The sequence below is a fragment of the Primulina huaijiensis genome, chromosome 14 (genome assembly GCF_012295235.1).
Source record: "Primulina huaijiensis isolate GDHJ02 chromosome 14, ASM1229523v2, whole genome shotgun sequence".
NCBI lineage: Eukaryota > Viridiplantae > Streptophyta > Magnoliopsida > Lamiales > Gesneriaceae > Primulina > Primulina huaijiensis.
In genome coordinates, this window is record NC_133319.1 from 3616586 (window position 1) to 3642608 (window position 26023).

The following is a 26023-nucleotide window of genomic DNA, read 5'->3' on the forward strand; positions in this document are numbered from 1 at the left end:
TGAAATGTTATTTTATGATGTTTTATGTATATTTGTGGTGACAGTACGAGATTGGTGCCCCTAGATGAGCTACGAGAGGGCCTTTCCAAAAAGCATGGATGGTACGGACGTGTATTGACTCCGGCTAGTGCGAGCTGTACCAAATGATATACTTAGGTTGCACAACTATTTACAAGATTATTGATGTTTTAGCATGTACTATAATGATGGTTACCACATTTGCATTACATTTGACCATGTAAAAGTGAAGCAAACTATATCTTTATGTACGGTAATGTCCCACACATGTTATACAATTTTATTACCTATCTATTAGTATTTGAATATTTTTGTTGAGTCTTTAGATTAACTATGCTTGGATGATACAGGTGAAAATGACAGAGCTAATGATTTAGGCGATGGACACATGGAGGACTAGTCGAGGAGGCGAGGTATATGCATGACGCAATTGTATGAGAAACCTCCTCCGCGAGTTAATGGTGTCGTGCATTTTTTATTTGAGTTCATGCTTGAATAAATTATTTTAGGAATGGACAATTTATTTAAGTGATTTTCGAGTTTTGTATGAACGAATTATTGATTGGATTTGAAAAACATGTTTAAGGAGGTTTTTGGTGCTTTAAAAAAGTTTATATGGTGTTAATTGTTAAATTTTATAGCATTTTATATGAAATTTTATGCAGCTTTAGAGTTACGGGAATTTTTGGGTTATTTGGATGTGTTAACTTTAGATTATATTATATGCATTTGAGTAAATACATATATAGTTGTGTAGAAATTCACGAGCACATTGAAAAAATAAAAGATTCTGCATTAAATAAATGAATAAGTACGATTAAAGCGACTTTAAAAAAAAAAAAAAGAGTACGATTAAAGCGTGTGAGACGTCACACTATATTTGTGTGCTGAGTACGCCAGTTAATTAATTAAATTAGATGCCTTCATATTTATTATATTTGATTTAATGGGGTCTTATTTAAAGAATTCGTTGATGAAACTTCTTTAACTTTTTTTTTCTTTTCTAAAATTGCTTTTTTTTATTGAATCGTTCAATTTTATCTTAATCAATATATTTTAAAATTCAGTTACATCTTTATCTAGAGTTTTAAATTTTTAGATGTTTTTAGCATTCCTGATAACAAAATATGAAATTTTATTGTTTTTAAATAATAAAAATCGTGATTAGATAATTATTCCAACAATATAAACACGTTGCGCGTGCAATGTGATACTTGTATCTATATTATCTATACTTNTCAAAAAAAAAAAAAATTAAAGCCACTAAGATTTTTCTTTAATATTATCCAAAATTTTTAATTTTAAAATTATTGTATCATTATAATATAAAAATTATTATAAGAAAAATATTTAATTAAAAATAACAAAATAATGTACACAAAAAATATCACATATATGCACGCGTGCAAATTGTTGCTAGTAATTTTTAAAATGCGAGCCAAATACTTGATTAAATAAAGATGTATAATTAGGGATAACAATAAGACGAAAACTCGGTCTCATATTAAATTCGTCTCGTTCGGAGAGGGTTAGATTTGGTGAAATGGGGTCCATAAATGGGTCTAAGACAAGTCTCGAGTTTAAATAAACCCGTCGCAGAACTACTCCGCCATTATATGGCTATTTATAAATATATGTTATTAATAATATAATTATATTTTTTTCTTAAATAATAATTAATTTGTTAATAATTTTGTTTCTAATAATTTAATATTGAAATGATTTTATTCTATTATAATATGTTTAATATGAAAATACACAATTATAATTTTTATTTTTTATTAATTATTAATTGAATAAAAATGGATAGATTTTAATTTGTGATTGTTTTTTTCCAAAATATTATTAATACTGGTTTTCAAGCACACGCGATGCATTTATAATATATAATACATAAATATTATTGTTTTTAGAAAAAATAGATGAACAAATAAGAGTAAAGTTTCTAGCATTAGCAAATTAGAAAAAAATTTGAGAATAAAAGAAAATGAGATTATATTGAACGAAAGTTGAAGAATTTTATGTTAGTGAAGTAAAATTTGAAATAAGATATTTTTTGACATTTTTGTCCATGAATTGTTAGCAATAATTATTTTAGGATTAGACCGAACCAAAATAAAATAGTTTTTTATGAACAAAAATAATTTTATCCCATTTAACCAAACATATTCGATGGTGCAGAGCCGGTCATTCCATGGAGAGGGCCGACAGTGACTGGACGACACTCGCTGAAAACTAGTTTTCGATTTGGCCAAGGAGTCGCCAAGGCTCAGCAGAAATGGAAGACTCCGAAGGGAGATTTAAAAATGGAGAGAACTCTAACCTTTTCCCGTCGGCCATGGTTTTCTAGAAAAAGTTAGGGTGAAGATATTTGAAGTGATAAAAGAACAGAGATGATTCTTATTTTTTTCATTATTCACAGGTTTGAGTTCATAAAATGTTTTCTAAATTTGGCTCAATATCTCAAAAAAGCCTAAATGTTAACAACACAGGAAATGAGTTCTTGGCATTCATCTGTCTTATGCTTAATGTATTTGACATTTATACTGCAAAAATTATAAAAACAAACAGGAAATACATAGTAAAAAGACGGGGACATAAGAGGTAGTCAAGTTTCCAAACAAAATTAATATTATTTGTACCAGCTATGACCTGAAGGCCGAAGCAGGCGCAATGCACATAATTTCATCATCCACAATCTTCACGTCACTTCTCAAACACTTGAACATCTCAATAGCTGTCAAGCTCAACCTTCTGCATCGACTCAAGTACAAATGCTGCATCCTTTTGCAGCCCTCTCTCAGAGATTGCAAACCCTGATCACAGAGGTTCTGGCACCGGTTCACATGAAGACGCTCCAATTTACCGCAGTTCGACCCGATTGATGCCCATCCTGCCAATCTAACTTCATGGCACAGAGCCAAGTTCCACTCTTGAAGCAGTGGACACCCCACTGAAATTGCCACTATAGCTTCGTTCCCAATGGTTCTGCACAGCCGAAGATTCAGCACTCTGAGTTGGGAAAGATATCCAGAATCCATCGATGCCAATCCGTGACCGTCTATGCTCCAGATTAAGTTGGAAATGTTTAAGTACTCTAAGCCACCACCACTAACTATGCCCTGTATTCCTTCCGGCTCAAGCTTACACGAATCGGCTTCTAAGTAAACTAGAGTATTTGAACATCCTTGAAAGCCAACACCACTTATATTTCTGCAGTGAGATATGTTGATAGCTCGAAGATGGCGGCAATTTTGGGTGAGAGCACGAATCCCGTGATCGGAAACAAGTACAGAGTACGAGATATTGACATCTTTTAGTGCGACACAAGATTTAGAGAGTACTTCCAATCCAATATCAGTAATGTCGCACCGGTAAAGGCTAATGGTTGTCAAAGAAGGGCAGCCATGTGCAATGATGGAAAGCCCGTGATCTGTTATGTCAAAACAACAATCTAGATGCAAGCTCTGCAACTTTGAGCCATAGTGAAGCAACGCAGATAAACCTAAATCAGGGAGCTCGGTACACCCAGATAGTGATAGCGACTGTAGCTGCTGAAAACGACGGAGTAACTGGTGCAGATGGGAGGGAAGGATCTTGGTTGAAGGGAGGACTTGTGAGACAATCCTTAGACAAGTGAGCGAACAATGGAATTGCAAAGATCGACGAGAGGAATTTTGAATGTGAAGCCACCGACGACAAGTTAGTCCAAATGATTCACGATCAGAACAACAGTCAAGATTTTGAAAAATAAAATATAAGCAATCGTCAGGAAGTTGGAGGACGGATGTTGACGGAATGATTGGATCACTGGTCATATTGACACGCTATAAGTCTTTAAAAGGTTGCAATGCCCAAATATTTAAGACAAGTGCAATCAAGTCTCCAGAGTCCACATTATAACAATGAGATGTCCACAAGAGCAGGAAGATGGTACACCTAATCAACTTAAGTAAACTATTTGGGATAGCGAAAACGAAATGACATAATCCATGTTAATAAATCTGTTATACTTGGAACCTAAGCCAAAAGTTCAACAATGATAGATGGTTCAAGTAGAAGAAAGTTGCCAGATATAACTGCAAAGATTGAGAAAGAAACAAACTGGTCACATAAAACTATAAACAATCATAACATTGATTGAATGAATAAAAGAAGAAGCGAGCATAGCACGCTGATATATTAAGGCACATAGAATGTACAATGATAAAGCTGTTGCCAGAAATGGTCCTAATTCACTAAATAGTCAAGTGTCAACACTTCAATACATCTTCAGACGTATTTATACCACACGAGAATGACATTGACCAAATAATATACACACATGGCGTAAGCCAATTTTTCTGAAGAGATAAGCCCCTTGATGAGGTTCATCAACTTAAAATTACTGCATTTTACCAAGTAGAATCCCAGTTCCAGTCGAAAGTAAATAATTCTGCTTAAGATTGACAAAATATATGGTTCATCACACCTGGCGGACTTCACAGCCTTGCATATTAGCTCCACAGAATCATAGTACCAACAAACAAGATCGAAAGAGAAGCATAGAAAATCAGATTCACTTCAAATCCATTGATAAATATCGAGATGAATTATCTACTACAAACATATTTGATTACAATCAAATCCCGATGAGAATTTAAAATTCAAGAACCTAGAAAGCATAAAAAAGGTCGATTCAGTAAGCATCAATTCCCAATAGCCAAAGGAAAAGAAACAACAATTCAAGAGCTTAATTAAAAACACGACTACCAAATTGAGAAAATTACTGAGACGAAAATGAGGGGATGTTGTTTTCACCAAGGGTGACCACAACTTGTAAGAATTCTTGACTCGAGGATGTAACAGAAACCGTCGACTAAGTTCATTGGATGATTTGCAGCAAACCATCAATCAAATGTTTTGAATTTCTAAGATCATTATCCGGTAAAAAAAAAAAAGGGGGGGAGAAATTTAAAAATTAGGGCAAGGTTAAGGCCTGAACATTTGATAATGACAATTATTCCACCATTAACTTCATTTTTGGCCCCTTGTTTTTAGATTTGATTGATAATATATTCAACTTGGCACATTCAAGGAAATGATATGATTTTTTTTAAAATATTAATTTAGATGTAAAATTTGAAAGTTATGTCATCATGTTTCAACAAGAATAATAATCTTAATTTCTTATAATTTATTTAAATTTTCAAACTAACCTAAAACATAATGCTAAAGTAACAACAATATTTATTTAAAGAAAACTGTATTTTAAGTTATATATATTTCTTTCTTTATTGAGTAGTTCTCGTGTGAGACGTCTTACGAATTTTTATTTGTGAGAAGGGTCAATCCTACTTATATTCACAATAAAAAATAATACTCTTAGCATAAAAAATAATATTTTTCATAGATGACCAAAATAAGAGATCTGTCTTACAAAATACGATATGTGAGACCGTCTCACACAAGTTTTTGCCTTCTTTATTTATGATTTTGATATTATGTTTGTCAAACTTTAATTTTAATCATATATATTTCAAACTTTAATTTTAATCATATATATTTCATGATGTGACATCTATTTTCATTGGATGTTTTGAACACGTATAAGAAGTTATAGATATTGAGAAAAAAATGCCATAAAATATGGATATATTTAAATTTGTACTACAAAGCTAATATTTTCAACCTTTGTACAAAATTTAAATAAACTATGAAAATGTCAAAAGATTGAATAGAGAAGGAGTAAATAACGCTTTCAATCGTTAAATACATATCCACTTGTTATGTTCGTGGAAGCAAAGTGAGCCCAGTTTCAATATATTCTAATTCAACAATATGGGCTCACAAATAAGCCCAAACCAAGATGGAATGTTCGTATAATTCAGCCCAGAATTTCACTAGGGTTTTACTTCTATTTAAGGGTTGCCGCAAACATTAATCTTTGTTACGTCCTCTGGTCTGCAGGCTGCAGCTTAGCGAAAAACAGTCGACAATGGTGAGATTTGAATTTTGAGTTTTGAAATGAGGCTGCCGATGTTTAAATTTTGCTGTTCTTTTGTTCAATAATTGTGATGGGATGTTTCTCTTCATAACGTTATGTGTTTGTGCTTAGATTTTGAAAGGAAAAATGTTACTGAAAGCTCGTTTTGGTTCCTTACCTAGATTTCAACTGAGTTTGGATCGAAAAATTGTTTTGTTGATTTTTGATGTGTTTTTGCTTGTATATCTCAATGTTTTAATGAAGTAATGGCCGAGTATATGTGGTTTTCGTTTATTTTATTTTTAAATTTGAAATTTTCTCCGATTTGTATCTTGCGAGTGCGATGGGATGGATTTTGGTAACGTTTGGTTGAGTTCTCAGGTTGATATGACGTGTATGGCGTATGTTTTTGGGTCGTCATTTGATATTTTTTGTGTTGAAAAATATAACTTTTGTTCTTCTTAAACATGATTTTACTTTTTCTACTTATAGTTTAATGTGAGTTTGGGTGGAGTTTATGTTAGTAGTCCATCTATATGTTTACTCTATTGCAAAATTTTAACATTTCATGATCTATTTACAGGTCTTTGTCAAGGCGCAAAAGTCGAGAGCCTACTTCAAACGGTTCCAAGTTAAATTCAAGAGAAGGAGGCGTGAGTAACTGACAATGTTTTATGTACTGCTTTCATATTAAGTCAGTAGCTTGATGACTTTGAAATAATAATTATTTTTATTTTAGAGGGAAAGACTGACTACCGGGCAAGGATTCGACTGATCAACCAGGACAAGAATAAGTACAACACTCCGAAATATCGCTTTGTAGTGCGATTTGTATCCTGACACGCCCTCATTTGTCATTAATGTGAAATAATTTGTTTTTTTTAAATCAATTGAAGCATTTGATATTTTGCTTTGGGTCCCAATCACCTTGGATGCACAAATGTCGGTACCTATATTCCCCAAATTGTATATTTGTTTAAAATTCTAATTTTTAACTCTATTTTTTAATCTTGGAAATTCTTTTTGAAGTGAACTAAGGGCTGTCATAGGCAGTGGATCACATGGTATTTTAAATCTGTGTATGATAACCATACTAAGGGGTGTCATAGGCAGTGGATCACATGGTATTTTAAATCTGTGTATGATAACCATCTTAATGAGCGTGGCTTGAATAGTTTAGAAGTTCATTTTTGTTGAGTTTTTGATGTGGAATTTGTGTGTTCTGGTGGGCATATGTATATATAAATCTTTGCATAGTATATCCTTAATTCACTCTTAGACCAATAAAGATATAATTGCCCAAGTTGTATCTGCAAGCATTGCTGGTGACCACATCCTTGCTGCTGCTTATTCCCATGAGTTGCCTAACTATGGACTTGAAGTCGGCCTCACCAATTATGCTGCTGGTATTTTTTAGTGAATTATTTTCCGGATATTTTACACTTGCTTATAAATAGTGTCTGATGTATAGTGTTTTGAATTTGATCTAGCTTACTGTACTGGACTCCTGCTGGCTCGTAGAGTTCTGAAAAAACTTGAAATGGACGAGGATTATGAAGGAAACGTTGAGGTTATCGATCTATTCTCTACATATCTTATTTATTTTTTGCGGATGTTATATCATTAATCATTGTCGTACACCCGATTGGTATGAGGTTTTTCCATGTGATTAGTGTTTTGGATGTTTGTCGATGGCAAATAATCTTTTCAGGCCACTGGAGAGGATTATTCCGTTGAACCAGCAGAAAGCAGAAGGCCTTTCCGTGCGCTCCTTGACGTTGGACTTTTACGGACTACCACTGGAAATCGTGTTTTTGGTGCCCTCAAGGTATTTAGGCATTTAGATTATGGCCATTTTCTGGGCAGTTTGATTTTTTTTTTATATTTATATATACGTTTTGTTTGGATCTTTACTGTTTCTGGTTTTTTGGGATTTTCTTCATGCCTACCTCCTTTGATAATCGGGTTTTGAGGCTTTTCTTGAGAGAACCTCTCAAGCTCGATGCAAATACATTGTAAAATGAATTTAAGCTGCTCATTTACTCAAAGTTATTTACAAGTACCATGGTGCCCCTTACAGACGAGGAGTAGTTTGGAATAAATCTTTTTATTTAATAGTTAAGCTTTAGTGTCGACTCTGCTCCTTCATCTCTTCACAGGGAGCTCTGGATGGTGGACTTGATATCCCTCACAGTGATAAAAGGTTTGCTGGATTTGACAAGAGCAGCAAGCAGCTTGACCCTGAAGTGCATAGGAAATACATCTATGGCGGTCATGTTGCTTCCTATATGAATGTAAGTTTTAACTAGAGATATTTGCTGTGTTTTAACACATGGCTTGCCTTTTTTAACTTTTTGGTTGGTCATGATACAGTAACAATTTCTTGTTCTGCTAGTGCTTTAATTTTTTTTTACAACCTTGAACTGTGCAGAATTTGATGGAAGATGAGCCCGAGAAGTACCAATCTCACTTTAGCAGGTTTATTAAAAAGGGTATTGAGTCAGAGAACATGGAGGAGATGTACAAGAAGGTTCATGCTGCCATTCGTGCTGATCCCACAAAGAAGAAATCTGAAAAACAACCCCCAAAGACGCACAAGAGGTATGGCGATCTCGCTATCTGATCAGATTATTTCCTATCTTATTCCCTAGAGTCTAGGGCATGCTGTGATAAATGGTTGTCATTTGCTTCATGCTATATGCTCAAGTAATTGTGGTCGAGAAATCGTCTAATCAATAAATCAGTCTTTATTTTAACTAACTCAAACTATTTTCTCACTTGCAATTTGTGTTTTGGAATCACTTCTACAGATTCAACCTTAAGAAGCTAACTTATGAGGAGAGGAGGGAGAAGCTGGTCCAGAGGTTGAATGCTCTTAATGCTGCAGCAGGAAATGACGAAGATGAGGATGATGACGAGTGAACAGCACACCCTGCAGTTTAAGACCCCATAAATTTATCTGCCTTCAGCACCACCATAAATTTATGCTTTCAGCACACCCTGCACAGGGGCTTTCTTTGTTTCTGATATGTAAGGAGATTTGGCGGTTTCGTTATGGTTTTTGGACACAGTACTACTTGTGGAAGTGATCGATGTCGTTTTCCCTTGTTATGAATTTTGAATCAGCTATATTAATGGTTTTAGATTTGAAAGAAACGCTGTTTGGCTAAATGATATTGATGGCACTTTAGTCTAGCTTATTTATTTAAATATCAAAGCCTAATTTGTGGTTGGATGGATTTTTTCCTTTAAATGACCGGTCAGGTTTTATTATCCACTTGAAACTTGTTAAATAAAAAGCAATGCTATTTAGGCAGTAAGGAAATCAACCTTGCAATTATTCTCCTCAGATGCATTTTTACAAATGGGAATTTTGGTTAACAAAGGTTTACACATGAAAACGAAATATTTTCTTGATATAAACTGAAGTACGCAGCCAACTAAGAAACACCATTTGTTTCGAAGGAACAAAAACGATATACATCATATCTGATTGAACAATTTCAATGACTTGTCGTTGAAAGCAAAGAAACATGGAAAGCTTCAATCATCATCAGGGTCAAAATCCTTAACCTTCACATCTGCATCTTCTCCATACTGAATGCAGTTGTCGATTTGGGATAATATGTACTGAATACTGCACAAAATGAGGGGATATTAATGTTTCCATTAGCTATAACTCAGAGGCCTAGAAGTCTCTTCCCTTCGCCTCTCTGGGTTTACCATTAAAATGTATATGGGAGAAGCTTCAATCATACAGACACGCTGCTAAGATTTTTACACACAAATGCGCAAAACTTAACCAGGTTTATCCTCGTGTTTAAAGCTTCCCCAGCCAATGAAGACGGAAATGAGGAGATTGGCAAAAGGAGACTAAATATGTAGAACTATAGGTCTTAAGGAGCAGATCATGAATGAGCAAAAAAATGAGTTCCAAGTGATAAAGAGCGACAATTTGGATTTATGTTTTAGATGAGCTAGAATTGATTATGCAAGCCTTTGTTAAAAAAAATGTCCTCAATTAAGGCCTCTTTTGCTTATGAAGCAAACAAGAGACAAAAAAGGACACAAAAAAGTAGAATAAATTTTTGATATATCCCATAGAAATTCAACCTTCATTCATGTCAACTTATACGATTACAAGTTGAGGACTTGAGGCAACTACTAATAATATAGTTTGAAAGAGGTGAGAGAGAATCAAGATTTGGTATCTTTATCATGATTAAGTTAGTCATAACACAAAACCTCATTTTAAATTTGAAAATTCCTATCAACAATGCAGGAAAAGTTGGCAACATACCTGCTTTCTTTTCTCAGGTCAAGGGGAAAAAAGCTCACCATACTATACTGATCAACCTGATCCAAGGAAGTAGAAGCGATTATTAAGAATAAATGGAGTTGGATAATTACTTATGGGGACAATATGCATTGATACTCATGCAAAAACATAGAAATATACAAATATGTTTTATAGACATGCATACACTGACAGACAAAATATACTAACAGAAATTGCAATGGCACCATCAGAAGTCACTATCTTCAAGACCACGTTTAATTACCTAATCATTTCTTTCATTCAACACCGGAACCATTTTTATTTCTTGGACGAAACAGAGGATATATTGTTGATTAAGAAAGGGATCATATCCTTTTCAAATTTAAAAGATTTTTTAGAATGGAGATCAACACATAAATTGAGACATGCTCAAACTTACCAAGTCGATTAAAGATTTGTTAAGCTTTCCAAACTGTGGAGCCATGCGCTGGTTTAACTCTGCCAGCAGTGTCTGTGGTTCTGGGTTCAAATAACTAAAGGAAACAAAATCATGGCAAAAATTCAAAGACAAAATAATATGAAAAAGAGTTCTTTATAACGTAAAAGAGCACTGACTTTTCAATATCTCTCTTGTTTGTCACAAGGTCCATTTTGGAGAGAATATTGACATGAGGTAGCTCCAGTTGAACCATGGCAGAAAGTGAAGTCATGCAACCACTTATAAACTTGGTTACATCCGTAATAAACTAATGATAAAACACAGAATTTCAGTCTGCATAAGTGGACAGGCGTGGCAGTAGATGGGTTAAATTACAAACGTAAATACCTGAGAATCGAGTAAGTATACAACACATATATTGAAATTTTTTCGTCTTAAATGCTCCACAAAGTTCTTCAGCACAGGAACATGGGAGAAGAGCTCTATCTGACCTGTTATATAAGAACACTTAAAAGATCGGCATACATAGAGTCAGGTCATATAGATGTTTACTGATTTAGGGGTGGCAAAATGCAACACGAACCCGACACGACCCAACACGAAAAAAATAGGTTCGGGTTGGGGTTTTTCGGTTCGGGTCGGTGCCAGGTTAGACGGGTTTTGTGTTGGGTCGAGTTGGGTCTCGGGTTGACCCGAAAACTTTTTTTTTTTGAAAATATTACCNATCATTTAATATTTATTTGTATTTTTTTTATTTTTTTAACAATTGTTTATTTGATTTAGTAAATATACTTTTAATTTTCTACCATTAAACTTTCAAATTTAAATCGAAAATTTTGTTATTATGTGTTTAAATTAAAATATTTTTATTATTTTTTTATTTTTTCGAATTTTTTTCATTAATTTATTTTAAAAAATACAAATAATAAATAAAATTCGGGTTAGACGGGTTGAGTCGGGTTAGATAGGTTCGTGTTCGGGTTGGGGGAAAAAATCACGGGTTGACCCGAAATGCGACCCACCCGACCCGATTGACACCCCTGATAATAAATGATTTCCCATTATCATTTTGAAATATTTTAGTGAATTAACTACATTACAAGTCAGAAATTTAATCAAAATTTTCTCATACTAATGAAGGGAAAGAACATAGAAAGAATGTCAATTAAGTACAGAATTGGAAATCATAGTCTGCTTTCAATAGGATCAAGAGAGCACCCAGCAGCAATTACAAAATCTGAGATTCTGAAGGGCTATGTCAAGGAACCTAAGGGATTTGAACTTAATAGCATTTCAACCACCACATGTTAATATTTTTGATAAATGACTATCAAGACATTGTATTGGTAAGTATTGCTGCCAAGACGTCGACACTGGTTTCTGCCAGAAAGAAAATGAAATGCAGAACAGCGAAAATCAAGTCAATTTGAAATGAATGGAGTGATGATTCCTTCAGAAGAAAAGATTCACATACTTCAAATGGGTAAACTATTTTGCGAAGGCTGCGAAACCAACTCAAAAGAAAGATGATTGGTAAAAAATAATAACAGAATTTTCTTTCTGATATAACTCTGTATAGAAAAGAGTAAATGATGGCAAACAATGCAGCTGGTAGCGCAAATACAATGGTATTCCAAACAAGCTATGTCAAGTGTGATACTTAAATGCATTCCGTACATATGTTCCTTTTTTACAACTTATTCCACTTCTTCGGATGGCGACATGTGAGGAAACTACTTCAATATTTTGCCAAGATGAATTTCTCAATCAAAAAGATTAGGAACAAATTTATCCCAGGAAATACTTCCATGTCCCACACAATTCATAAATAATTTAAACTAATTTGATAAAAATATTATATTTTTAGTAATGAAATACTTCAGGACAGATAATACGGAGGAGACTAGAATATCATATTATGCGTAACCTGGGCAGTCAAAAACTAGATAGTCATCATCCAAGTAATTATCTAACTCTTCTGTCAGCCAATCATCTAAATTTTCTTCAAGGTGCCTGGATGTAAATATTAAGGCCCCACATATTGCAGTAAAATAATGGAAGATCAAGATTCTAATCGTAGCGATTTGAGTTTGATGGCTATAAAACAAAAAATATAACATAAAAAATTAAATGCAAAGGAGACAAGTTGGGTGATGACAGGATACTCCATGCAGTAAATAAGGCCACCATTTGGACCCAATCCGAGATCCTCCATCACATCCTCCAGAGAAATGAGTTCCCTAATATCTACAAATAAAAACTCCCATATTAGAGTCCAAAGAAAGGAAAGGCTAATCATAATGCAGAGTGCTTACCCATGGCTACAGGATAGTCAAAGTTCTGAGCAGCAGGATCTAAGTTTACAACATGCACAGAGCGGCCAACAGTTTCACAATGTTGGTGCAAGCTAGAACAATAAGTAGACTGCATAATGCCATTAATCAGTGTCTAATCCTTCTTAAAGGCATTAACTCGTATCAGGACTGTCAACTTTATTTTCAAAGACTCTCTTATACATCTTTCTTGCGGGAAAAATCAGGTTGGAAATTGGAATCAATATAATGACGTTTTGAGAACATTTAATGTACAAGATTCAATAAATAATAACCTTTCCACTCCCAGCAGGGCCAATAACTAATTGTGCATAGCCCATGGCGACGTCTTCTTTGGTTCCCTGCTATATATTTCGGAAGAACTTTACAAAGAAGTGGAAATGGAGTATTTGAAGATATCAAACACAACAACGACTGCGTATGTAGCAACCCAAATAGCAGCCCCAAAAAACAAGCTCACTGCATCAATGAAGCCCATAAATCATGTTCGCCAAAATTGAACATTACTACACCACCTGAGTGACCAATAAAACAAGCAAAGAAAAATAAGTAACGGATGAAAAGACACTAATAATTAATTCATTTTCACTCTAAGAAGCTAAGTAACCAGAGCAGACCATAAGAACAGAAAACGGTACTATCTTTCACATGTGATGGTTTAGTAGTCCACCCACTCCCGAAATCTTTTCAGTTAAACTTGAATGAAATTATTTTCTGAAAGTGAATAAGCTCACAAAACATTCCGTTTACCCGTAAACATAATTATCAAGATACAAAAAAGCTTAAAACTTTTTATACAGTACAACTATCATTTATAATCAAGACAAGAACAACGCGAATTTTACCAGTCATTTACAAAAAAAAAAAAATATTCAACATAGCACATCCCAAAACTAAGGGTATTCCATTTTTCCTGATTCTTCAACTCATATTTAACTCAAAAGATGCAGATGTATCATTTTTACTACAAAAAAGAAGAATCTTCGATTAAATTTTTAGAAAAGGGAAGAACGAAAGAGGCAACACAACCAACCTAGGTTTTCGTGTATCCCACAGAAGAAAACGGTACCTTTTTGCAAAACCACCCGAAAAAAATGGAATATATAGGCTCAAATTGGGCCATAAGTAGTGCTACTACTCAAACTAGCCCAAAAATAAATTCTCACTAACTTTAACGAAATTAAAAAATTTGAACTTATTAAAATTCCACTGTCCGGCCCACATATTTTAGGCATCCTTAGGGCCTAATTTCTCACCCACACATACTGAGACACCAACTCTAATTAGTATCAGATTCTTGCTCATAGAACGTTCAAATTCATTGTTATATCCTTAGTTTACTCGGCATAAAAGTGTTTTCTAGGCGGATCTACCCTGACACCTTTCACAGCATTGCTTTTCAATGTGGATAAAGTGGGTTTTCGTCAAGACGACGGGTTAGCCTGCTAGCTAGTGGTGGCTATTGCCGAAGAATCGTGACGTTCTCTGCTTTTTGCGGTGGAGATGCATGTGAAAATGGACATTGAAATTTTTATATGGGACATAGGATGAAATGGAATATCGTTGGTGTATGCACGACGGAGAAAATTATGTAATCGGAAATATTTGGTTCAAGCATTTACTGTTACAGTGAAGATAATTATGTCGTAAGTCAAAAATATTATTTATTATTGTAAATATTGACAAGATTGATTTTCATTTTTATGCTGAAAAAATTGGTTAAAAAAAACAACATCAGTCATCTTTACCATAAAGATTTAAAAGTGCTATTTCTACATAGATAAATGTCCATTGAGAATTACAAATGGAAGAATCAAAATCATATTATATATAAGTAATAAATAATTATTTTTTTTGGTCACATGGTGTATGCACAAAAAAGAGGACTTGATATTACAATCACATGATCGCCTGGTCCAGCTTGTTCCTAACTCCAATCATTATAATCATACACTTGGATGCATAGAACATGCGGCCATGCCCATTCTTACCCTTTTGTCCAATTTCCTTCCAAATCATACAAGTTATTTTTTTAATTTGAATATAACGAGGTATTTAGAAAATAATATTCATGCTAGATTAAAATGACATGATATATATATGTATAATATATGTGCAAAATGATGGATAAAACAATTGTTTTGAATTAAAGATTCAATCTTTATTTTTGTTGACATTGAAATTACTGAGGAAAACCTGTGGATGTCAGATCAAATGGATCGGTGGAAGATCACTCACTCCAAATATTAGTATATGTTTATGCTTATTTATAAAGATCTGTTTTTAGTTTTTTTTTTTTTGGGTTTTTCTTTTGATTACAACAGGGGAGGGATCGAACCCGAACGGCCAACTAATCTGACGGGTGAGAACGCTCAGTTACAAGTCCGGTCTCGGGTTTTTTGAATGATAAAGATGTGTTCTTTCCCAGCTGTTCTTTAGTTATGGCTCACTGCTAAGTACATTTTCAAGGTGAGAGAAAAGTTAACTGGAAATGAGCTTCCATTTCCTGCTCCACGTTTTGGATCTAACAATTTTGGCCTGTCTCATCTCCTAAAATCTGCGGATTATAATACAGAATGAGGGTTTTAGGGGATTCCTGGTGTTTCTGCAGCGGAGGTGGCAAGTCGGAGAGAATGAAGGCTGCTATTTTCTCCGGCAAGGCGATGGCAATGGCAAGAATCCACGGAGGAGGCACCGGATTCTTGATCCACCGGAATCTGCTTCTCACCACCCACTCTAATCTCCCCTCCGTCGCCGCTGCGGAGACCGCCGACATTAGGCTCCAGAATGGATTTGCCGCTAGCCTTTTTCCTCACAGGTCAGTTTAGAATGTCGTTTTCGTTCCTTCTTTTTGGCTTTGGGTCTGTGTTGAGCTAGAGATGAATGCATGTGCTCTATGTGTGCCTTGTGAGGGATTTATGTTGTTTGATGTTTGCGAGAGATGGTTGATGAAATCTGGGGAAGTTTCAAGAGTCACTAAATTTTGATGGGTAAATGAATTTTTTTGTGTTTGTGTCAATTGTTGGGAGCCTGAAGTTGATTTTGGATCTTGTAGAATCTGGCCTTTTAGGTTTAAATGAAGATAGTTGCTTGAATTATTATCGCGGTGAATTCAACTGTTATTATTGGCAAAAAAGTGTCAATTTTAAGTGGGAAGAACGCCTTTTTTTTTAACGGGAAATGTACTGATAATGAACTCACCAGTTAACTGTCGAGTTAATTGATATTCAGTTCTCCGATGTAGTTATGAACTTGAGTAGATTCGTGAGTGTGTGATACAGGTGTACCAAACACGTAAATTTCCTTTTTTCAACTTAAAATATCAAAAAAAGACACATGAATTTAACTACTCAGTTCCTGGGTAACTTTATTTAATTTTTTTTTATTAAATGGATGATTGTGAAAACAAAAGCATGTTGGCACAATTCTTAGAAACGAGGAGGTAGGTGCTGGAATAGCTTCACCCTTTGTAGGTCTCTGATCTGGCTTTTCGAGTTGGGCGGAACCTAAATTCTAACATGGCTCTGGAAATTGGGGGCCTAGAGTCCTAGACCCAATTACACATATGGTTGTGCTATGTCTCTCACCATGTGTTCTAGGCTTGTTACAGTTGCTAATATTGCTATAACCCATGGTCTCTTAATCATCCCACCCTGAATCTTGAGGTGTGACCAGTCTAAGAGGTGTATTCCAAATGTTACAAAAGTTTTCTATGGAGAAAGAAACAGTTATTCTCCCAGGTAAGTTGAAATTTCAACGAAATTTAAATTATATCAACCAGAGAAGTGTCCACTCTTAAATCCACCATTCTTCAGTAGAAATTGGGCTAATCTCACTAGGAAGGTGGTTGGCTAGCCTTCGTTCATTTCTTGTTGGTTATGGTTGTCCTATGTTACCACCACAACAACATATATTTCTTTATTGGTGGTTGAGAGAGATGAAGCTTCATCGATGATGTGCTTTGAACTTTTGATCATTAACGAATTAGATTTGGAAGTACAGCCCAAACTGAAATTACTGCTGGAATTTCTATTTCGTGGCGGACACGCATAGTTGCATCTCTCATAAATGTGATACTTTTTTAACTTACAATTGACTATGTCGAAATTCTTGTGTTTTAAAATAAAAATCAGTACATGATGAAAACAACAGGAATTTTTTTTACCAGCATTAGCCGATTCAGCATTGAATCGTTGCCTATGCATCTAAGGTTGTCTTCTACAAACTATGTCAACATATGGAAAATTAAGAATCATGTAACAGCTTGTATATTTATCATGACAAAACTTCAAATCTAGCATATTTTACATATTAATATACCACTTTCATTTGTGAATTTCCTTATTTGTCCTTGTTCATTTATTTTATTTAATTTAAGTTAGCAAACAAATTAATAGGTTATCTTAAAAGTTTTTTTTGCAATTCATTGTCCATCTTAAATGAATTTGGACATTAATACAAATTCTTCTTTCTTTCCTAACTTTTATGCCAAAAAAATTATTTAATTAAATTTTCTTGTTAATTTAAATTAACAAATTAAATTAATATGTTTTTTTAGGAGTTTTTTTGTAATTCATTGTCCATCTTAAATGGATTTAGACATTAATACACATTCCTATTTCTTTTTTAAATTTTAGGCCAGAAAAATTATTTATTTACATTTCTTAGTAAAATCTAACATCTAACATACATATAAATATATCACTTCTAATTGTGAATGTTTTAATATACCTTTATTCATTTAATTTAGCAAATTAAATCAATAATTTTTTAATGGATTCTTTTATAATTTATTGTCTATCTTAAATGCCTTTGGATATTAATGCATGTTGAATTTATCAATTTACCCATGATTTTTCTTTGTTGCTGCTAAAATTTGTTACTAAAATTAGTGTATTTCTTCATGGTTGCTAGTGAATATTTAATATTTATATCTTATCTTTTCTTTTATTTTACATATAAATAAGTCACTTTTATAACAAATTGATTTTAAAATATGAACTAAGAAGCATCGTATATTTTGTAGATATTGAAATATGTTAAAGATTATTTGTAAGAATATTTTTTTAACGTAAAATTATTCTGTGATTGCAATTTTGCAATACTTTTCTCAAATTATTTTTTTAATGAATTATTTTTTAATTGTGGTTTTACTACTTGTATATCTCATTGCGGGGTAGAAAACCTTGTACCATATATATGGGTGTAACTCGCTTTAATTTTTAAAATATAACTAATAAAATTTGTGAGTTCTTCAACTATATTTTTCAATTTTTTTATAATATTATAAACATGTTATATTATTTTTTATAAATTTTATATATTTAATTTAAGTTATTTTTACTAATTAATGTCTATAAATTTGTGAAACTCTTGATATTTTTATATAGCTGATAAGAAAAAAACTTCTAATAAAATGTTTAATATTTCAGATATAACTATAAAATAATTTTTTTTGGAACTTAAAATTTTTTTATGTATTTAAATTAAATTTTTAAATTAATATCAATGAATTTATGATGCTCTTGATATTTTTATGTAGATGATAAGAAATGCTAAATTTTTGACAAATTCCAATAAATTGATTTAAGTAATAATTAAATAAATAGTTACTCAACAATTTAGTGATTTCACTTATGATTCATTATGTATTATGATAATATTTTAGATAAAAATTGTTTTTAAAATTAAAGTTTCTATTATTATATATTTTGTTATCAATTTTCAATTGCGTTCTAAACATAATACAAAATATGATTATATTAACATTATTCTATTACGAAATCATCATATATAATATATTATTTGTTATACTGTTTGTTCTTTTCATCATATTAATTAATTTCTAATTGTATATGATGAAATTACATACATAAAAAATAATTTTTTCTCTTTTCTACATATTAATTAATTTAGCATTATATATGATGAGTTTATATATATATAAGCTATTTTTCACATTTCAAAATAACAAAATTGTTATTTAATATTACTCACTTAATAAATTAACTAAGTTATGTTTACCAATTCATTGTGCATTATTATTATGATTGCAATTTAATGAAGCATAGGTGAGGACATATAGTGGTCACCCTAACAATTAATATTTGTGTTTAAGTTATTATTAGTAATTAAAACTACTTTGTGTTCGATGAAATTATTTGATTAGTGAGAATAAATTTGATTTAGAAAAATGATTTCTAGAATGTAAAATAACAATTATATCATATTTGTTAGGTGCAATAATTGTTTATGTAAGGTATAACAATCGAAATGTGACGTTTGAATTGTTTTACGATTTTAAAAGATTTTAGTTAATGTTGCATCGTTACCCTAGTTATAACCTTTGGTAAAGCGGCAAATGCATGATCCTACAATCGGTATATATAAGAGTCAAAGTCATGAGATCAATTCTCATATATTGCAATTAGTGTAATTATTGATATTGTTGGAGTGCAATAATTGTCCTTGTTGGATACATCGATCGAATCATGATGATTGAGCTACTATACAGTTTAAAATATTTGAGTTGATGTGTAATAAAACATATTAATTTATTTTGCTAATTTAAATTAACAAGAAAATTTAATTAAATAATTTTTTTGGCATAAAAGTTAGGAAAGAAAGAAGAATTTGTATTAATGTCCAAATTCATTTAAGATGGACAATGAATTGCAAAAAAAACTTTTAAGATAACCTATTAATTTGTTTGCTAACTTAAATTAAATTAAATAAATGAATAAGGACAAATAAGGAAATTCACAAATGAAAGTGGTATATTTATATGTATGTTAGATTGTGATTTTGATTTTAGAAAAATTTACTATTCTCTTAATTTTATTTTTATTGTTTTCCATTGTGAATGATATTTGGATGAAAATTATCTTTGTTAATTGGAGAGAGCTATCATTATGTTATAATCATGCAAATTGAAAAATGTTATATAAATAAGTGAATATATTTGATTTATCATTATGATGTATTTTTATGTATTGTCTTTTGATATATTTAGATCAATAAATACTCATAAACAAGATGTTATTTAAACGATTTTAAAAATTATTTAAATCTTGTTAGTATATATTTCATTATTAATCACCCACGTGCGATGCACGTGATCATTCCTAGTATTATTGAAAGTAACAGTTGGTGTGAAGTATTTTATATCATTAGTGATTAGTTGTGGTGGGGAGGATGAATCCTGGGACTGTCATGTCTAAGAATGGCCTCTAGCTTTAAACCAAGTCACTAGCTTCACTTTTCCCCTTATGGAATTTGCAAACAAGATCATATGGTGCCATTTATACTCTAATGGCCTGTTCACCAGTAAACATCATATTTTACTCCAATTCCTTTTTTGGCTCCAAAAGGTATGTCGGATTCTGTGTATTTGGAATGTCTCAGGACATGGTTTTAATTGATTTTTTGGAACTGTAAATCGAGGAACAGCTCCTTGGATTATTTTTTACCTTGATTGACAATCCTGTGATATAAATCATGCTTTTCTAGGGTCTAGTCACACATAAGTGAATTTCCCTGGCTTCTCAATGTGTGATTGGATATGTTTTTTTATTTAAAAAAGGACCATAAACTCATTTTCTGATAACCGGTGCATGTCCTAAAATTTTTTTATTTTTCCAGATTCTTTATTACGAGCTCTGTTCTTGATCTGACAATTGTAGGGCTTGATGCCCTAGATGGAGAGTCAAACACACAAGCACAGCCTCACTACTTGAAAACTTGTTCAAAGCCAAATTTGGAACTTGGAAGCGTGGTTTATCTTTTAGGATATACGGAGAAACAGGAGTTGGCTGTGGGTGAAGGAAAGGTGGTTATAGCTACAGACAATCTGATAAAGCTGTCAACCGATGGAGTGACTTGGAGTGCAGGCTCAGCTGGTTTTGATATTCATGGAAATCTCGCTTTCATGGTTTGTGATCCTATGAAGCTTGCAACATCACCAAACACTAAATCCTCTTCTACTTCAACTTCTTCAACTTCATCATGGAAGAAAGATGCGCCCATGCAATTCGGTATTCCTATCCCGATCATCTGTGATTGGTTAAACCAGCACTGGGAAGGTAACTTTGATGAACTTAGCAAACCTAAGTTACCTTTGATACGGTTGATGTCTACTGGTCAGAAAAGTGAGCATTCTTGTGCATCATTCACAATGCGACGAGTTTTTAAGGCAACTGAAGGTGAAAACACGGGGACACCAACATCCTCAAACGTGATATCTAAACCTATGGAGCAACCTGGACCAAGTTCTGCTGTTGTCAACATATTGGAAGATGGGACTTTGACTGGTGATCCACAAGTTGCAACTCATATCCATGGGATTCCAACTCCAGCTATTTACGAGTCCCCAATGCTAACTTCGTTCCCAGTGAAGAAAAAGGATGTCACTCAGATTCAGCTTTTGGACATCAATTTTCCACCTAGAACTGCTAAAGCTTCACTGTCACCTCAACCATCTAGAAAAGTGCTGGCCAACTGTGATCAAAATTATGCCAAAAACTTATCTCAGCTACCACCCGAAGGACAACGGCTTCATGATGTAGGACCATCCAGCCCCATGGTAAACGCTGAATCAACAGGGTCAGTCAACGGGGCTGCCCATAGTGATATCCAATCAAGTTCTTCGCCCATTGAGATTCCAGAAGCACCAAATGAATACAGCAGCGAAGGAGAAACGACCATGTACTCTGCCGAAACGGCTGAAAGCCGTAACTATACCAGTCCTAGAGAGGGAATGTTTTATGGAGTAGGGAGGAGCCAAAGTTGTGTCAACTACAACCGATGGGGGCCAATGCCGAAAAATTTAGTTGCCTGTGGTGCAATGCTGGAAAAGCATAGGAGCTTTATGCAAGGAAGGCATGTTTATTCTCAAGGGACAACTTCTCAGAGAAGCAACGAGTACTTTAGCCCAACGGTTTCTTCAATAATGAAGAAGCGGAACAATTTGGAGCAACTAAACAGGCCAAGGCAAAGTGCAGTCCATTCGTCTCCACGGTGGTTGTTCTAACAGCTAATGGTACACTATAACTTTTCTTTATATATGATGGAATATATATGGACTGCACATACCTCCATCTCGCCTCTAGCATATACATGTAATTATTACATCTTGTTGATCAATAAGAAAATTGCACAATGAGCTTCTCTGAAATGGAAAATGTTATCGCCAATGATGGTGGAGAAACAGTTGTCAATAAACATGATTGAATGTGAGGTTACAGAAGGTTGAAGTTTTCGGTGCAAGTCCCGAATTGGCGTTCTTATTGAAGTGTTTGTGATGGTCTTTTCAAGTAGTCAAATGGTACGTGAATAAGTTCTCATACAAGGATGTATCGTGTATGTGACAAACATGTTACATAACATGTTTGGTGGCGATTGAATATGAATTTAGGATACTTTAAACAAATTTTTCAGGAGAGTGAACATCGATACACAGGGGAACCCCAATAAAGAGATTTTAATTATGCATGACGAGCGTTATAAGAACGGAGAGATTCATTTGATCTGACCCAATTCAAGTAGCACGGGTTATGTTTCATTTAGCACTGGGATAGAAATTTCATTAAAGATGCAGACTTTCAAATTTTATAGCTTGTTGCAAGCAGAAGGGAAATGAATCCCGGAACTCGATATCCTGCCCAATATTCTATACTACATGTCGCAAAATATACACAATGTGATTAGCATGGCGGGAGTCTAGAGCAGTGTGTGATAGTTGCCTGACACTGAAATTTTAAAACATTGAATATATATATATATATATATGTGTTATGTTTATTTTCACTCATACGAAAATAACAATGATTTATACCAAAATGACGGGGGGAATTCGATTCTTTCAAGAGTGGTTGATGTTCATATTCAGATATGTACTTTGTTTTTCAACGATAAGATTAGATATAAAATCATATTTCCTCCTTTCATCAAATTTATGTTGAACTTGTACTCTAATTGTGCAATGAGGTTCATCTGTTGAAACGGCTACAATAAATCAGCGTCCACTCGCTCAGCGATTTTGTGTGCCTCCTCCTCTGTCGCCGGAACCACCTTTCGAATCCTATGACCATTATTCATCATTGCCTTCGCCTCTGGACGAACGGTGAATGTGAAGTAAAACCTATTAGACACCTATTTATCAAAAGTACGAAGCATATCAGTTAATCGATAAGAATTCGAAAGAAGCATATTAGCAACCAATGGATATATTTTTAACTCATTTTTGATATTATTAAGAGACCAGCCACCTCTTTTTTGTACATCTAAGTCATATTTGAATATAACGTGCGTGTCTCGTATATGCATGCACAGATTGCCGTTAAACGAGATCAAAATTTAGAAAATATTTGTTTTCCGTATTTAGTGTAAGAGAGATACCTCACTAGACCTGAATTCAGGCCTTGTAACATGAGCGACAACTTCTACGTGGATTAGGGGCCGATCCGAATCCTGGAATTCTGTATACAATACACATGATTTGAAACGTAAGAAGTCTCCGACATCCACCTGTGGTGTTCATCAAAATGACAATTGATTAGCCGTTGAACGACTATTGTAGCATTTGGCATGATAAATTACTTCTTTACATGTTACTGAATTTTAGTATCCGTAAAAAATCAAATAGATATAACCATATGCTCGTACCGGTTTCAAAAAATCAACATGATCAACTTCCATAAAGGATGGCATCACTCCAGCAAACACATAGGATGTTGAAAAAGCTAATTCGAATGCTCGGAGCATCAGAAACCCTCCAAAGATCCTACCATGAATGTTTCTTTGCTGTGGCTGACAAATTAAAGAGTTCTCGAGGCGAGTATCTCTAAGAAGAATGCAGTCTCTGTCTGCCAAGGCTGGCATGTCACAGAAGACGCGTCCCTCAGCTAGTAATGCTTTGAATCTGTTCACCTCTCCATTTTCACCAACTTTTTTATCACCATTTAACTTATTTTTTCTCAGTTTGCTTCTTAGTTCTGCAGCCTCATAGAGCAACTTCTCTTGTTCTGTTTCTGGCGCTAGTCGATTCACAGGAGCAGCTTTACCCGTCTTGTAATCACGAGCCACAAAAATAAAGTTCGCAGTCAAGGCAACTGAATCGGTGTCTTCAGCTATCACAATGAAGAATAACTTCTTTTAGTTAAAGATGTGCACAAGTCTATCTTAATTAATTTGACTTTGGCAGAACTTCAAGCGTTGAGCTTTATCCTCGCTTTTGGGTCGGACTAAACATTCCATAAGATCGAGTATTTGTCACTATATTACTCAAAAATTTTAAATCACGGCCAAAACGACCTATTTTAATCAATGTGCAATTTGATATCAATTTTAAGACCAAACATTTGTCATTAATACCAAAAGCTACACTCCGGTGTTACTTGTTAGTGGTGTGACAAATATTTTCCATAGCAAAGCAGCCTAAGCACAATATTTTGATAGTCAACTCAAGTACACAACCACACGGACAACAGGACAGTGATTGCTGCTCAACCCGTTGTCAGGCAGATGTGGATAATAGAATCAAGGGAATAATTTGAAGACAAAACTGGTATTGGCTAGAAAAGAAAGTACCAGTGGCGGGCTGAGTCACATCGAGCTGAATCTCAATTGAAGACCGGCCAACCCAAATTACAGCACCAGATAAATTCAGATCAACGTCAACAAAAATTGGCTTCTTTAGCACCATTTTGTCAACAGAAGCAGTCACCAGATAGAGTGGTCTAGTAGTGCTATTATCATCTGAACAGTGCTATATCACCCAAGGAAGAAACGAAAGATTTCAAAACAAAACAAAACATAGAACGTTGTTTCTACATTAGCCTAGCACCCTTCTCACAAACAAGGTTATTCCTATCATGATTTGTATATTCCAATCAAATACAGCAAACGGCGAAGGGATAAATCTTGCTATCTGAGAAAATTAGAGCCCTGAAACAAATCGATGTTAAAAGCACAGCAATACAAAATGTATACACCATCCAGATGCTAGGCTGAGTACAAACATCGAATATAAACACACTGCAAAAAAAAAAAGGCTATCTTGAAAGCATTTTACCTTGACAGATATGGTTCCTGCAAGAGCATCAAGATCTTCAAGCAACTTCCCAATTCTGACCTCATTCCAAGGATCCCTGTATTGCTCTCTCAGCGTATAATCATTAGAGAAATTGTACAGAACAGTCATTCTGCTCTGTGATGGTTTTTTTGTGAGCAATTCACTCTGTGGGGGGGCATCAAGCGGAGGATCAAGAAGCCTTTCAAAGATCTTAGACCTTGTTTCCCAAAGGGTAGTTGTGACAGGTGAGTGGTACATTCCAGGCCACAAACTAAGAGGCTTCCTTGTTGAAGATTTGGATTCACTTTTCTCGGGAGAGTACTCAAATGGTGAAGTAAAATTGGAATAAATTGGAATTGGATTTGGGGAAGAGGGATTGGACTCCATTGAATTGAAATTAGAACTGAGAATATCACCTGAACAAGGAAAATGAATGGTGATTCTTGAATACTGATTCTTGATGAAATTTCAGCCTGAACTAAGGATACTCGGGAAAATTACTCAAGTGGGTACCAACAATCCAGAGAAAAACACCAGAAAGTGAGAAATTGGAAGCGGAAGAGGGAGAACCACGAGATTTTCACAGATTAGTTAAAGGCGTCGCCGGCTTCGGAGAAAGCTAGGTCAGCAGCATTATTACATAATCAACTCCTACTTCGATTCTGACAAAACTGCAACATTCCCTCGCCGTTGTGCTTTAATATATTATATAAATATTCTTTGATTCTGACAAAACTGCAACATTCCCTCACCGTTGTGTGATTTTTTTATATTATAATATAAATATGCTTAGAATAAAAAGGTAAAAACCTAGAAAAATACGTCATTCAATCGGACAGAAAAAGTAGCAAAGATTTTTATTTTCAATTTTTTATTCGATATCGCTTGTTTTGAAATCAGTTATTCTACTAAAATGGAA

At 33.9% G+C, this 26023-nt stretch overlaps 5 protein-coding genes across 10 annotated transcripts; 2 read left to right on the forward strand and 3 right to left on the reverse strand.

Moving 5' to 3' along the window:
* Nucleotides 1-2523: 2523 nt before the first annotated feature.
* On the reverse strand, nt 2524-5014 carry LOC140957615 (F-box/LRR-repeat protein 12). 2 transcript variants are annotated; one of them, XM_073414943.1, is made up of 2 exons: nt 4788-5014; nt 2524-4097 (listed from the first exon to the last, which is right to left on the reverse strand). In XM_073414943.1, the coding sequence occupies exon 2, from the start codon at nt 3834-3836 to the stop codon at nt 2664-2666; it is 1173 nt and encodes a 390-aa protein (XP_073271044.1). In that variant the 5' UTR covers nt 3837-4097; nt 4788-5014; the 3' UTR covers nt 2524-2663. The 2 variants fall into 2 exon arrangements, with proteins under 2 accessions (XP_073271044.1, XP_073271045.1); XM_073414944.1 differs by having other exon boundaries at nt 4771-5014.
* Nucleotides 5015-5900: 886 nt separating this feature from the next.
* On the forward strand, nt 5901-9139 carry LOC140957777 (large ribosomal subunit protein uL18-like). Its single transcript, XM_073415158.1, has 9 exons — nt 5901-5998; nt 6567-6636; nt 6723-6814; nt 7263-7389; nt 7474-7553; nt 7695-7811; nt 8143-8277; nt 8415-8584; nt 8794-9139. Exons 1-9 carry the CDS (start codon nt 5996-5998, stop codon nt 8903-8905), a joined length of 906 nt encoding a protein of 301 aa, XP_073271259.1. The 5' UTR covers nt 5901-5995; the 3' UTR covers nt 8906-9139.
* Nucleotides 9140-9378: 239 nt separating this feature from the next.
* LOC140956522 (GPN-loop GTPase 3-like) lies at nt 9379-14119 on the reverse strand. 3 transcript variants are annotated; one of them, XM_073413290.1, is made up of 10 exons: nt 14068-14119; nt 13310-13549; nt 13017-13125; nt 12867-12948; nt 12629-12714; nt 11089-11192; nt 10878-11008; nt 10702-10795; nt 10284-10339; nt 9379-9620 (listed from the first exon to the last, which is right to left on the reverse strand). In XM_073413290.1, the coding sequence occupies exons 2-10, from the start codon at nt 13352-13354 to the stop codon at nt 9527-9529; spliced, it is 801 nt and encodes a 266-aa protein (XP_073269391.1). In that variant the 5' UTR covers nt 13355-13549; nt 14068-14119; the 3' UTR covers nt 9379-9526. The 3 variants fall into 3 exon arrangements, 2 of the variants coding, with proteins under 2 accessions (XP_073269391.1, XP_073269392.1); XR_012171485.1 differs by lacking the exon at nt 14068-14119 and adding an exon at nt 10460-10545 and having other exon boundaries at nt 9554-9620; nt 10284-10330; nt 13310-14059; XM_073413291.1 differs by lacking the exon at nt 14068-14119 and having other exon boundaries at nt 9379-9613; nt 10280-10339; nt 13310-14059.
* A 1293-nt stretch (nt 14120-15412) lies between these two features.
* LOC140957749 (uncharacterized) lies at nt 15413-22204 on the forward strand. Its single transcript, XM_073415125.1, has 2 exons — nt 15413-15852; nt 20676-22204. The coding sequence occupies exons 1-2, from the start codon at nt 15611-15613 to the stop codon at nt 22060-22062; spliced, it is 1629 nt and encodes a 542-aa protein (XP_073271226.1). The 5' UTR covers nt 15413-15610; the 3' UTR covers nt 22063-22204.
* Nucleotides 22205-22847: 643 nt separating this feature from the next.
* On the reverse strand, nt 22848-25830 carry LOC140957750 (acyl-coenzyme A thioesterase 2, chloroplastic-like). Of its 3 annotated transcripts, XM_073415127.1 has the most exons (6): nt 25675-25830; nt 25105-25577; nt 24621-24798; nt 23697-24160; nt 23430-23558; nt 22848-23183 (listed from the first exon to the last, which is right to left on the reverse strand). In XM_073415127.1, the coding sequence occupies exons 2-6, from the start codon at nt 25489-25491 to the stop codon at nt 23037-23039; spliced, it is 1305 nt and encodes a 434-aa protein (XP_073271228.1). In that variant the 5' UTR covers nt 25492-25577; nt 25675-25830; the 3' UTR covers nt 22848-23036. The 3 variants fall into 3 exon arrangements, with proteins under 3 accessions (XP_073271228.1, XP_073271229.1, XP_073271227.1); XM_073415128.1 differs by having other exon boundaries at nt 22848-23172; nt 25105-25825; XM_073415126.1 differs by having other exon boundaries at nt 25105-25824.
* Between the last annotated feature and the right edge of the window lie 193 nt (nt 25831-26023).

What these genes read in the sequence shown, in the direction of transcription:
- LOC140957615 (XM_073414943.1), bottom strand. Translation starts at nt 3,836, where the DNA reads ATGACCAGTGATCCAATCATTCCGTCAACATCCGTCCTCCAACTTCCT.
- LOC140957777 (XM_073415158.1), top strand. An exon ending in ATCGCTTTGTAGTGCGATTT is followed by an intron (nt 6,815 to 7,262) that starts GTATCCTGACAC and finishes ATTCACTCTTAG; the next exon opens with ACCAATAAAGATATAATTGC. An exon ending in ATGTTGCTTCCTATATGAAT is followed by an intron (nt 8,278 to 8,414) that starts GTAAGTTTTAAC and finishes TGAACTGTGCAG; the next exon opens with AATTTGATGGAAGATGAGCC.
- LOC140956522 (XM_073413290.1), bottom strand. Translation starts at nt 13,354, where the DNA reads ATGGGCTATGCACAATTAGTTATTGGCCCTGCTGGGAGTGGAAAG. An exon ending in AACAAGAGAGATATTGAAAA is followed by an intron (nt 10,796 to 10,877) that starts GTCAGTGCTCTT and finishes TGTTTCCTTTAG; the next exon opens with TTATTTGAACCCAGAACCAC. An exon ending in ACAAATCTTTAATCGACTTG is followed by an intron (nt 10,340 to 10,701) that starts GTAAGTTTGAGC and finishes TCCTTGGATCAG; the next exon opens with GTTGATCAGTATAGTATGGT.
- LOC140957749 (XM_073415125.1), top strand. Translation starts at nt 15,611, where the DNA reads ATGAGGGTTTTAGGGGATTCCTGGTGTTTCTGCAGCGGAGGTGGCAAG. An exon ending in GCTAGCCTTTTTCCTCACAG is followed by an intron (nt 15,853 to 20,675) that starts GTCAGTTTAGAA and finishes TTATTTTTCCAG; the next exon opens with ATTCTTTATTACGAGCTCTG.
- LOC140957750 (XM_073415127.1), bottom strand. Translation starts at nt 25,491, where the DNA reads ATGGAGTCCAATCCCTCTTCCCCAAATCCAATTCCAATTTATTCCAAT. An exon ending in ATGTTGATTTTTTGAAACCG is followed by an intron (nt 23,559 to 23,696) that starts GTACGAGCATAT and finishes TGAACACCACAG; the next exon opens with GTGGATGTCGGAGACTTCTT. An exon ending in CTGAATTCAGGTCTAGTGAG is followed by an intron (nt 23,184 to 23,429) that starts GTATCTCTCTTA and finishes TTTGATAAATAG; the next exon opens with GTGTCTAATAGGTTTTACTT.